The sequence below is a fragment of the Cydia splendana genome, chromosome 18, assembly GCF_910591565.1.
Source record: "Cydia splendana chromosome 18, ilCydSple1.2, whole genome shotgun sequence".
Lineage (NCBI taxonomy): Eukaryota > Metazoa > Arthropoda > Insecta > Lepidoptera > Tortricidae > Cydia > Cydia splendana.
The window spans coordinates 6,582,768-6,596,774 of record NC_085977.1 but is presented as its reverse complement, the minus strand read 5'-3'; the positions used below and the strand labels follow the sequence as shown (position 1 = coordinate 6,596,774).

At 36.0% G+C, this 14,007-nt stretch overlaps 1 protein-coding gene across 1 annotated transcript in view; it reads left to right on the top strand.

The window, feature by feature from the left end:
- Positions 1-14,007, top strand: part of LOC134799466 (zinc transporter ZIP1-like) — a 41,103-nt gene that overhangs the window by 25,300 nt on the left and 1,796 nt on the right. The window contains exons 2-5 of the mRNA XM_063771874.1: positions 10,758-10,888; positions 11,462-11,572; positions 12,675-12,862; positions 13,304-13,638. Of these exons, the coding sequence (XP_063627944.1) occupies positions 10,758-10,888; positions 11,462-11,572; positions 12,675-12,862; positions 13,304-13,638 (765 nt within the window). The remainder of the gene's footprint in view (positions 1-10,757; positions 10,889-11,461; positions 11,573-12,674; positions 12,863-13,303; positions 13,639-14,007) is intronic.

Genomic DNA, 14,007 nt, shown 5'->3' with positions numbered 1-14,007 from the left:
TTGAGTTTCTATGACGTGACATCCTTAAATCGGTGTCCTGGATCAGTAGGTACTTTTTAATCCCCGACACAAGAGGGGTCATATAAGTAAATGTACATACCTATGTATAGGTATGTGTTTATTCACGGCCCCTAAACGAAAGGACCGATCGAGAGAATTCTTAGCTATATTTCAGGGGGTTGGGAGGTTGAATTTTTTTTTATTAATATTTATAAGATCGACTAATTTCATCAACCTACAAATGAGACCAACACCCTTTTAGCAGCGATCGCGTACGCACTTAAATTAAACCCGAGATGTAGCGGAGGCTGCGGGCAGGCATCTCGGCTCAAGGCCGCCTGGCGCAATGCACTCACGCGCACTCATTCGGCGCGCCGCGCCGGCCGCCGTCGGCCTGACACGCTAGGCCTTCAAATGTTTTACCCAAGTGACATTGGACATTTTATGTACTTCCTATGCTTTCAATTTAACAAAACAGAGAATTTAATCTTGGCTGTTGAGATTGCATTTAGGGACATTAAAAAAAACTGCTAATTCAATCAGGAGTGTATCAAAAATTAAGAACACTCCAGAAGGGCTAAGATGGCCGGCTCTTTGTCATTTATCACCATGGCTGTCACGTTCTAACAAGTATGTAAGTGCGAAAGTGACGCATGACATGACAGGTGATAAAAACACGACCGTGATTGAAAAACTAGTAACACTAATTCTCTGTTTAGTACTTAAGTTTAAGTACACATTATGAAACAAGTATAGTCTAGAATGATCAATATTAATATTTTGGAATCAGCGCCGGTTATAAATTAGTACATACTTTAGTATTAATATGTATATACATATATTAGTATGTATATACAACATGCATATACACAATATTTAAAAAAAATACAAATTCTGGTTTCTCAAGGCACACAAGACAAGATGTTGCAAAATGCTGTTTGAGGACGAATTATTTATTAAAACATATTCAATTTATACCTATTAATAATAGGTATGAGTTTATTAATTATTTTTTAGCATTTATCGCGACAATGAAGCATACATAAGATATATAGAAAAATCTAAGCGAAATATATAGATAGGTATAGCTAAGTATACCTAACTAGTGCAATATTTCAAACCAGGGGTCATCACGCGTCCTAGAAATCCTGCAGTCACGTCTCATAAATCTCTCGATACTAATACATTTTATTCCTTGTCTCTTTGAAATAAGATTCAGAATCTGTGAAGCGAGATCTCGAATTGCTCTTCCTCGCTGGAAGCCGAGTAGAAGTATAAATTATGGAGAAGTTTAGCTGTCTGCTCGCTAAAATAGATTTTGGAATGTTGGCAAAGGAATAACGTGATATTAAATATGAAATTAGATTTCTGAGTAGGTATGGATGAGATTATTTAATATTCACGACTGAAGTCTGTTACTTACGGCGGCAATTAATTTTCTATGAACTAAAGGCAAAATAGCAAGAATACCGCAACAACCGAGATTGAAACTCGCAACTCTGGGACGATGGTCCACCCTGCCCCATTCCCCAGAGCTGTGACATCTCGCCTGAAATTTTACATTTTTTTATTTTAAAAATCATTTCCTTTAGCAGACTGCCTTACAAGTACAAATGTGTCGCTTAACTTAAAACTCGGGTAAATCCATTCGACCCTCTTAGGAAATATCTACACTATTACCTTTTCTTAACAGCAAAATCGCATAATCTGCCATGGATTTACCCGAGTTTGAAGTTAAGCGACTCAAATGGTTTAGCATCCATATCGTTCTAAGTGTTAAATCCGGGAGTAACGGTTGATTTAATACAATATTCATATCAACTTAGAAATCAAGTTTCCTTATAATAAATATAGCGTTCTTGGAAGTTTGAGCCGAGACAATGCCGTCGTGCCTATGCATATGTTATGCTTGTTGCCTAGCCGACCTCAATGTGCGAGTTCGTTGTACGTATACATAACAAAATGTTAGCCCTGAATATGTCATAGTTCAGAAAAATACATGTTAAATGTATTTCACCCTGTTATAACGCCCTGTAATAATCTAGTCATTATATTGTTAAATAATAATTATAGTACTTTCTGACTATTTTTAAGTTTTAATTCAATGGCCTAGGAACATAGACTCTACCTACGTAGAGTGAAAACAATGACGTCTCGTATTTTCAGTATACGAGTATAATGGCATAAATTTTTGTTATGATTCGAAAACTACTGTGTGGAAAACATTTTATTAAATCGAATATAAGTAGATAAGTACATTACATGGCATTACTTCCAGACTTTCATCATCATCAGATATTTACAACGCTTTACCAACATTTCACAAAACAAAAAAATAAGACAGACTACAATTACAATCAAATTCAAAGTCAAGTAAAACAAGTCCTTAGCAACTTGCTATTATAAATAAATCAGTATAATTACAAAGAAAAAACGCGAGGAACAAGACGGGTAACTTTAACAGGCCATTGTCAGCAAAAAAACTATGGACGGATGTTGTTTAGCTACGGCACTGACATATCTAAAGAGGATTTAGACTAGAGAAATATTGTAGTCAGTACATTTACTGCCATCTTTCGACACAAATGATTAACACTTTTAGAACGCCATTTGTCATAAATCCTTATTTTTTTCACTGATAAGTATGTGTTAAATTTGTTAAGAAATCGCTCGAAAAGATGGCACCATAACTTTGGCCTATCCTCGAGTAGATGGCAATACATTATGACATTTAACAAATTTAACACATATCAGTGTCAAAATAAGGATCAAAGTCGAATTCGATGTCGAATTATGGCAGTAAATGTACTGACTACATAATTTACTTTGACAATATTCCTCTATTTCAAATTCTCTTTGCCATTATTAAAGTCAGTCTTGAAACTCTCAACTGGTTACTCCCACTCATTTTTTATGCATTTACTGGTTACTGGTAAATAAAAGAAGTCACTGAATACAAATATACAGCATAGTTAAAGACAAACAGGTTTTTTCAACTGCCAACGATAAGCGTTTGTGAATCAAAAATATTAGCTTTGATTAACAACGATACATCATAAAACGGCTTAGTAAAACGGTGTTCTCATAAAATACACGTACGCTAACTTTAATTTATACTCTAATGGATTTTTCATAAATTTTATGCGCATAATTATGACTTAGAAAGAAAAATATAACACATAAATTAACTGCGCTGAAGCGCTGGAGGCCTAGTATAGCGGTATAGCGTGCGACTTTCAATCCGGAGGTTGCGGGATCGAACCCCGGCTCGTAACAATGAGTTTTTCGGAACTTATGTACGAAATATCATTTGATATTTACTAGTCGCTTTTCGGTGAAGGAAAACATCGTGAGGAAACCGGACTAATCCCAATAAGGCCTAGTTTACCCTCTGGGTTGGAAGGTCAGATGGCAGTCGCTTTCGCAACAACTCGGGATTAGTTGCCAAGCGGACCCCAGGCTCCCATGAACCGTGGCAAAATGCTGGGATAACGCGAGGAAGATGAACACATAAATTTACTTATTAGGGCTTGTAAAGTTTTATGAATATAGGGAGTAGGTGTGTAAATCTGGATGTGGTAATCGTTGTTATTTTATTAGCGCCTTAAGTAAATACTTGAAACTAGCACTTGAAAAGGTTTTACAGCTGCTTTTCTTCAAGGTATATTTATAATTTATTTGTACATATTTACCTATAGGTACTTTCTCATAGTTAGGTATTACCGATCGCATAAAAAGATGATAGGTATATGATATGAGGCAATAGGTAGTAATTGATGATGAATGTAGAATTGTTCCAAATGATGGAAATAATCAGTTATATTTATATGTATGTGTCCCTTGTACAGTCACCTGCAATAATATGTTACACAAGGAAGGCCGCAAAAATATCTGACACGATCTTATTTGTAGAGCCATAAGAGCGTGTCACATATTTTTGCGGCCTTCGAAGAGTAACATATTATTGCAGGTGACTGTACCAGTTGTACCCTGTACTTACGTATGCTAATTTATAACTAATTTATTTCTTTTAGAATTATCATGATTACGTATGTCCGTGTAGTGATCATAATGTGCTATTGTTAATAATAGTGACAGGTGAAATGTATATTTTCTGATTTATTTAGTACCTAATTACCTATTGGAATTCTTTCACATACAAAATGACGCATCAGTTCTGACGGCAGCAACTAGTAATGGGGTAAATTGTGGTCTATAAATAAATCTACAAATGTCGACTTTGAATGGTCTGAAATGACACCTATATCTAATAATAATGCATTAGGTACCTATTTAAGGTCTAATGACGTTTTTCTAACAAGCCGTTGATAATCTTTTATTTGTCTGTGATTTTCACATGTTAGCCTGAAAAGTATTTTAAGCAGCGTTTCCTTGCCTTTTCAATCTTGCTATTACCGGCCGACTTAGACCTAGAAAAGTCTGTAACGATTTTGATAGCACACGCAGTGCTAATGTTATTTACACGTCATAATTTCGTAGAAGTTTGACAATTAAAATAACACTTGCACTGCGTGTGCTATCAAAATCGTTGCAGACTTTTCTTGGTCTAACTCTACGCTATGACATAAAGTTGTATTCAAAATTAGCTAATATAGGTAGGTACATAAACACCGAATACTAAATGTAAAATGAATCACACAAGTATAGGCAGATTACCTCACGATCTCCGATGCAGCTTTTCACGGTGATTACGAGTGCAGTGGCCCAGTGGGTTTGCCCCAGGCCCAGGGCTGGCCCTGCCCGACCGGTTTGTAAGATGGTTTCCGTAACCTTTCCTTAAAAGTTGCACGAGCTGTAAAGTGTTTCCCGGTTTTAAGTGCCATTCCAATAAGTGCCTTGTATTTTTGTTAACTTTATTGTCTTCGTTCGACTTGGTTTAAGTTTAAAACAAAGTGGGTACAATAAAATCACAGTCACTTCTGATGTTATTTTTCTTCTTTACTTACCGTCACCGCCTACACAAAAAGGGGGTTCCATTTATAACTTAAGTCCGTATAGTCTGTCTGTCTGTCAAGCCATTTCCGTTAGTAGGAAAAAGCGGCAAGTATAAAAAATGTAGGCGCAAAGGGTTAACGCCCCTAAGATCGCGCCTTTTTCTACTGACAATGTTCTTTGACAGACTATAGGTATTATGTATATTTATTAATGTGAACACTAAGGCTTTTACCTTAGCACATTTATTCAATTTTAACTAAAACAACCCGGTATCCCATCCCATCCCAATTTATCGGATAAAATCAATTAATAAAATAAACTACTTATTCAATTAGGTCATAGCTCTCAACACTAAGCCCAAATTCCGTTAATCTCCTCCTAATTTACCAAATAGACTGAATTAATAAACTTGATCCAATCATAGGTCTATAGCTCTCAACACTCACTAAGTTGGTACTTATTTATTCTTCTATTCTACTTGTAACTTCGATAGTTGGCCCCGTTTCAAAAACAAATTCAAGCGAACATTTCTGAAATACATTTAAACAGGTGTTTTAACATCTAAGGTTGTTGTATTTCCAATTATAGCGTTCTTTGTTGACGTGAACCGTAAAGTTTCTTCAACAGTAAATCCATGAAATTAATTATAATTACGCCAATAATAATGGTTGAACGTCATTGAACAATTGTTTAGCTTCATGATAATTTATTACAAGAAATACAATCTACTGGTTAATAAGTTACGGGAAAGAAAAACACGTGTTTTCTGTAATAATAATAAATGACAAATAGGACAAATGTTATTACACTGTAATTCCAACAACAGTAATTTAATTTCGCACAATGGGTAGGAAAGATAATTTTTCATAGCTTTCCATTTTATTTGTCATAAGTACCTACCTATTACTTGCTATTACAAATAGTTCTATTGTTTTGTTTTTATTAACTGACACCAGACTGACGCATCCTACTCTTGAAAGAGGTACTAATTTAATTGTACAGCGAACTGCAAAATTGCATGGACACATTATGAATGGAATTCATTCATAAAATGTCCATGCACTTTTGCAGCTGGATGTAAATTTTCTACCGTAAAAACGTAAATTGTCAAGCAGTCATCCCTTGTGCCAAAAAGAGATTAAAGTAACTTAATTCTCACTACATATAAAGCCACTTGCCCATTTTTAACGAATGACCCTATAAGCGGGTAGGCAGTAAGCACATAGATTGTGACCCATTTGGCCTGCGCACATTAGTTGGCTGCCAAACGCCGAGCTTGAAACGGGTCGTCACACTCGCTCTGTGCTCGTGTAAATCGCCATTACAAGCTTTTATTTAGTTTCACCTTCATATACCAGCTGCTTTGTATTTTTATCATTATACAAGATTTCCAATTTCCTATTGAGCTTAAAAACACTAGGTAAGTAAAGCCAATAAGTATATCATCACGCGCCATGTTGCGGAATTTCACTGGAACTATTTTTTTCATACTGAACAGAACTGTCACCCTATAGGTACATGAGAATAACAGCGTCCTCTAGAATAACATCCATAACTCAGGAACAAAAATATCACACACAAATAAATGCCCTTACCAGGATTCGAACCCGGGACCTCCTGCTTCGTAGGCAGGGTCACTACCGCCGGGACTAGGAGGTACCTAAGAGAATATACGGCAAAATATCCAATATAAAATTATCATATAGGTATAGATAAAAGGGATGCACCCTCTTGACAAAGATCATATATTCCTGGTCAGGCTTTACATAACTTTAGTGACAATGCAATGTTATGGTTCCATGAAGCTGGTCTGATTATGGACATCGAAGGACTGAAAAAAAAGGTTCAACACAATGTTTGTTAAAAATGTATTTGAGTATCAAAATATAAATGCAATTGAGGCCAGTAAGTATATACGTGTCTCCAATATGGAAAGCAATCTCAACTGCGAGGTCGCCCGCCTTTCGCCTTTTCTCATGTTACATATTTGACAAATTAGTTATTAACAGGTATTTAAGTAATTTTGTTTTTTTTTCGTATTAAACACCAAGAAGTTAAAACATGCCTGCCAGCCCTAATTGAACTCTACGCAAAGTAAAGCTTTTTTCTTCTATTTAAAGTTGACTTTTCATTTTGGTTGGTAAGTGTTAGTGGTAATTAGTTAGGTTAGGTTAGTACTTAGGTACATGGGTAAATTTAAATTCTCAGCAGCCAAAATCTGGAATGATCTGCCCCCACCTCTAAGAAATAATGTGTCCCAAAATACTTTTAAAACTAAACTGAAATCTATATTACTCTATAAACAGAAGAATACTTAAGCACCCTTGAAACACCTATTGAATAGTACCTAAGAGTAATTTTTCATGTCTTGCCCTAGCTAATAGTTTTATTTTTTATTTTATTTTTTTCCCTCGCCTTTTTCTCATGCCATCGCCATTTGCTAAGTTAACTTAGATTTAGTTATTAGTAGATTTCATAAAAACACTTGTTTTATATTTTTTATTATATTTTAATATCTTATATATAATTAGGGGTGAACTGAAAACCAGCGCTGTGACAGCTAGTCTGTAACACAGCAAATGCTGAGTCCATCCCTATTGTCACACTATTGGTTGTTTATAAGTTATAACATAAGTAAGAACGAGTATATTAGACTTAAGAAATTAATGTCAAACTATGTTAATTTAATTGTTGCTAGTTCAACATGTATTTTTGTTTGTTTTACTTTTTTATCGTCTTTGTTTTCTTGTATGTGTGTGGCAATAAATAATTCTTATTCTTATTCTTATTCTTAAATTATTAATTTCTAAAAAGCAAAAAACATGCTTTGAGTAACCCATATTGTTAACTAGGTATATCTGTGTTGTCACGAATTGTAAACAAATTACACACTAAAAATAAAGTTGTTAATTTTTAAACAAATTTGCTTTCCCTAATTTGTGGTAAGTGCGGTTTACTGTAGATTTAAGAGAAAACTCAATGCTTGAACCACTTTACTAAGTCAATTATTCCACTTGAATTCATAGTATTAAACTAAAGCGTGATTAACATGCGAACTGTAGAGAATTATGAATATAATTATCTATAAGCCCTGAGAACTTTAATTACTAGATTATAACTCTTATAAGGCATTAAAAATGCGCCAATAGGTACTTTTTTTAGGTATCACTCAAAAAATTGGTGTTTTAACCCCCGACGCAAAAAAAGGGGGCAATATAAGTTTGACCGCTATGTGTTTGTGTGTGTCAGTGGCACCGACCGTAGCTCTTAAACGGGTGTACCGATTTGGATGCGGTGTTTCAATTTGAAAACAGGTTTTCTAGCAGTGGTTCTAACACATGTTTTAATAAAATCGGTTTATCCGTTTCATTGCGTTGGGTTTTTTTATTTTTTTGTAATCAATTACACTGTTAAAAATTATGTAATTTTACATGCAAAAAAATTACATAATCCTGTAAAATTCCCGAAAAATCTGGGAAATTTACGGAAAAATATGACATTTTACGTAATTCTCGTAAAAATTTACGAGAATAAATAAATTTCCCAGATTTTTCGGGAATTTTACAGGATTATGTAATTTTTTTGCATGTGAAAGTACATAATTTAATTTAAAATTACATAATTTTTAACAGTGTATACTCTATTGACCTGTACCAATAGAATCTAATTTATCCCTGACTAATAGGCAACGTAACAACCCCGCTATGACTAAGACAAGTAACGTTAGAAAGCGGGTTTTCCTTAATGCTTTTCCTCTTCTTTCATATTTCCGACCTCATTAGACTTGCTGATGTGGATGCTATGTAATTGCAGATGCACTCTAATGTGTATAACACTTTTACAACTATCTATAGTTCATTTCGCAGGTTTCCTGCGGCTCAAATGTGGATATATAGGTAGATCAAAACATCAATTTCATCATTTACACTTTTAAGAGGCAGGCAACATAGAGGGATCTGCAAAATTGCACGAACACAAATTCATTCATAATGTGTCAATTTAATTTTGCAGCACGCTGCATGAACAAGAACATGCTTTAATGTTACTTAAAAAACACTTTTACAGTACATGTGTTGCTAACTTTACCGCCCTAGGGCGGGATTAAGGACAATAGGTACGTGCCTACGACAAAAATTTAAAGGGCCGTATGTACCTACTATAAAACGTTGTACAATACACGTGCGAAAAGGTAATTCGCAACACGTGTCGATCTTTTTCGCCACTCGTTGCGAATTTCCTTATCGCGTATCGTAATGTCCTTATCGTGAAAAATAAGTTTAGTTTTAGAAACCCCTGTTATCTTCCATGAGGACTCTCAATTATTAATTTAGGTATTTAACCGACAAAAAAATAAAAAACTAGCTTAAATCTAAAATAGTCCTAAATTTAAATCTCATTTGTAATTAAAAACTTTATTAATTTGTTCTTTACGCATTCGCTTTATTTTATTATATATTATTAATTGTAATTTCAAAGGTACACTCTTGTTAAGTGGTATTAGATCATGGTTCACAGTACCTACTTGTCATTACATAAATAAATACTCATATTTCTTACGATTACGTGTAGGTCCGGTACACAAGCATATTTATCACATATCATATGTCACACTGCAAATACAGGGTAACTTAAGATACGTGATCAAAAATCCCAATACAACACGCACGGTAATAAAAATATAAAGTTATAATATGTATAAAACTTGTAACTCCCAAAAATAAAATAATTATTAATTAAGTCAGCCAAAAAATATTTTTACATAAAAATAATCCCCATCTACGGTGCACGATGTTTTAAATCAATCAACCTTTGAGTAAGAAACGCAAACTTGAATAAATAAATAAATAATATTATAGGACAATATTACACAAATTGACAAAGCCCCAGAGTAAGCTCAATAAGGCTTGTGTTGTAGGTACTTAGACGACGATACGTCTATAGGACAGGAGTAGGGTCATGAAAATAAAAGTAACTTTAACGGATGGTGATAATGATAACACGATTTTGTATATTTTACGTCAGTCTGTGGCAGCGACTTCTAGTGTTTCTTTTTTTAATTTAACGACTATTGATTTGAATTGAATCTTATTTATGATTACTTCGCCACCCTGTATGGTTATGTTATGAGGCAACGTGCAAAGATTTGCGTAACATATCTTCTTGCTTGCAAATACTTGAAATACTTACTTACCTCTACTTGTGCTATTAAACATAGATACTTATAATAGATACTTTTAATTGTTCTGCAATTGTCATAAACTTAGCAAGAGAAATATCTGTTTTTTTCCAATATAATAAAGTTTTTTTTAATAAAACAATGATGGTGGCAAACAGGAATACGGCCCGCCCGATGGTAAGCCGTAACCGTAGCTCATGGATGCCTGTGACGTCAGCAACAGTGATGTTTTACAATTGTCGCACCTGTCACCGTGATGAAATTGGAGCCTGATCAGTCTTTTTTTACAATATAGGGGTGATTTTTGGTAGATCATAAAATATTTTTCTATGCTCTAGTCCATATTTTAGGCCTAAAGGGTCTAAAAACTTCGATCCATGGGCCGCACCTAGCCAGTGGGCCGTCCCGTCCCGCGGATAAGGAAGTAGGAGCTCCAAAAACGACCCGCCAAAACATACCGAGAGTTGTGGCCCGGATGGCTTTTTGAGGCCCCTGCTTAACCAATTGATATATCCAATAACCTCAAACAGCCACACAGCCCTGTCACAGCCATTAGTAAAGAACTCCAGTTTTCAGTTGAAGTAGTTGATACTCGTAACATTAAAGATTTTTCATTTTATTTCAGCGACCAACCAGATCGCCAGTTTTGAGTTCTCCCTGGCCCACCTGCTGATGTGCTGCGGCTTCTTCATCATGTACCTGGTTGAGGAGCTGGTTCACCTGTACATACATCGACGGGAGCGACGGAATGCTAAGGTAAACGAGTCTGTGCAGTTATAGTTATAAGTGCGAAAATAGGCCACGAGTTGCGAATTACCTATTCGCATGTATATCGTACAACGTTTTACAGTACATAACATATGGCCCTTTAAATTTTCGACGTAGTTACGTTATGGTGTACATGTGTACTGTAAAAGAGTTTTAATTGAATGGACACATTATGAATGGAATTAGTTGCTTGGTGTACAGATACACCCAGCTGCAAAAGTGCATGGCCACTTTATAAACGAATTCCATTCATAATGTGCTCGTGCAATTTTGCAGATCACTGTATGTTGGCTGCCGTTTAAGAGGTTAATTTAAAATGTGTAAATGATGAAATTGATGTTTTGATCTACCTATCTATCCACATTTGAAACGCAGGAAACCTGCGAAATGAACTAGATTGTTGTACCTACCTGAGATGTTTATGTGAATTAATAACGGTACATTTTTATTTCAAAAACATGCAGACATCTTCAACGCTATAGCTACTTATACCGTTCTTGACTCCCTCCTCATGGTACAAAATATGTAGTGTTATATTTATATTTTATATTTTTCTTTCAGGCCATGCCGCTCGTCCGGAACTTGAGTGTGCGCAAGAGCCGATCCAGCCCGGACACGGGGGAGAGTGTCACCAACTCTACTGCGGACCTCATCGAGCCTGAGAAAGCGAAGGTAAATAAATGATAAAGATAAAGATTAAAGTTTATTTTTCAAGCACCTACCTAGCAGTGGCGGCGTGTCGATTCCCACCGGCTTGCCTATTTTTGGACGTTTGAGCAGAGTTGTAAAGGAAATATGTAAGCCAAATTATGTAGCTTGCCTATTATGGATATGTTTGACGCGCCGCCACTGCTACCTAGGCATATTATATGGGCTTATGAACGTCAAATAAAGCTACGCCGGCTCTCTACACCTCTGACTCGAGAAGATTTAAATCCCTCCTAAATTGTAGGATAGGTACTATACCTATACTCTGTATCTTTATGTATTTAAATAAATGTAAACAAACAATTTGTAAATTTTCGGGTAGTTTTAACATTTATTGGTTAACCAACCAAATACATAACCACCTGGATCTGTCAATGAACGGTCTGACTTTAACCTACATTATTTAATCGTGCAATGTTTTCATCTACCCTCAACAAGAAGGACCCTTGAGGGTAGATTTTGTTTACTTTTATTTAAATACCTAAAGATACAGACAATCTCTAGAAAGGTAAAACATACAAATGTGTAGACAATTACAGCTTATCTTAATGGGTTCGTTAGTGGTTAAGAGTGTGACATATAATTATCGCTTCCTTAGACGGTGATAAACGTTGCAACATATTATTGCGTAACGAAAATTACTTTCTATTACGTATGTTTAATTGTTATTGGACATCCGGTATCAAAGCCTAGTCCGAATCTTGCTAATTATAAGAACGGAATCTACTCTGACTAATGGGAGATGGCCGGTCGAAGTATTGTACAAATGGCCTTTCAGCCAAATCTCATAGAACAAAACTAGAGACACGTAAAACCTATGCTGCACCACCTTTGCCAATTACCAACTTCATTCGATACTGTTTACTAACCTACCTATATGTAATAGATCTGAAGCTACATTCATTCAAACTAGTATAAAGCCCGCCTGGTGGTAACGCAACTCCAGGGGTGTCACATGTATTGTGTATTTATGCTAATTATGGTTCTGGTCTTAGGCATTATTTTCTGTGTCATAGGGTTATAATTAAATGCAATTTTATCATAAAAAGGAATGATTAATTCCCAGAACGACGTGGAAGTGAACCACCACGGCCACTCCCATCACGCCCACACCCACAGCCATATGCCCGTGAACACTGGCGGCGATGACGTCACCGCAGCACTGCGAGGGCTTCTCATTGTGCTCGCCCTTTCTATCCACGAACTCTTCGAAGGTCTAGCTGTTGGATTAGAATCAAGCGCTTCGAACGTGTGGTAAGTTTGTGACTTTGTGCGCCATCTTGTGACGAGTAGCGGAACTATAATTTTGTATAATGTCTATGTTTATTAGAATGAGCTTTTGAATGTGCGATTTAGTTTTATACGTAGTCAATAGATGGCGTGGATTTTGTTTTTTTTAACTTTTATATTTATTTTATCAAGTACGAACAAATTAACTGATTTGCAAGACCGAAGTGATCCCAGAAGTATACCGTGAACAAAGTTTTGTACGGTACACTAAAAATCAATCCGATGTATTGTCTTTATTCAGTCAGGCATGACATAACAACAGGCCGCTATAACAATAAATACTAAAAAGTTCGGAACCCTCGGTGGGCGAGTCCGATTCGCACTTGTCCGGTTTTTCACATTACCAACACTGTAACAAAATGTTTCGATCTACATCATATTCAAAAACCTTACTTACCTTTCCAGGTACATGTTAGGAGCAATCTCAGCCCACAAACTGGTCATCGCCTTCTGTATCGGCGTAGAGCTAATCGCAACCCGCACCAAGACTTGGCTGGCCGTTATCTACATCACGACCTTCGCCATCGTGTCGCCAATGGGTATCGGCATCGGCCTATTGTTGGTCGGCGGGCAGGGAGCCACTGCCGCTGGCGTTTACTCCGTGGTCCTGCAAGGCCTGGCTTCGGGAACGCTGCTTTACGTCATATTCTTTGAGATTTGGAAGGGCGACAGATCGGGCGTGTTGCAATATATCTCTGCCCTTGTTGGATTCGCGCTGATGTTTGGATTACAGTTACTTAGTAAGTACCTACCTACCTTTTTTACTTTTTAAAGTATATCTATAGTTTTTACCAGCCTAAAACTCAGTTAAAATTGTAAAAAAATGGATGTTGTCTGTTTTAGTCGATCAGAGTCAAAATCTATCTCCATAGACCTATACTCCGGCAAATCTGTAGAATAATTGTAGTTGCGGAGAATCGATTTTCCATACAAATTTTGAATATATACCTATCTACTGACATAGTTGGCTATATAATAACAATAATGAGTCATTAATTAATCTACATGAGTTACATGCATTCATCTGCTGTGAATACAGGGTGCAGTCCATAGATGGTTCAATCCAATCATAATCGTGAGATCTTGGTCCAACATGACCAAAAAGGACA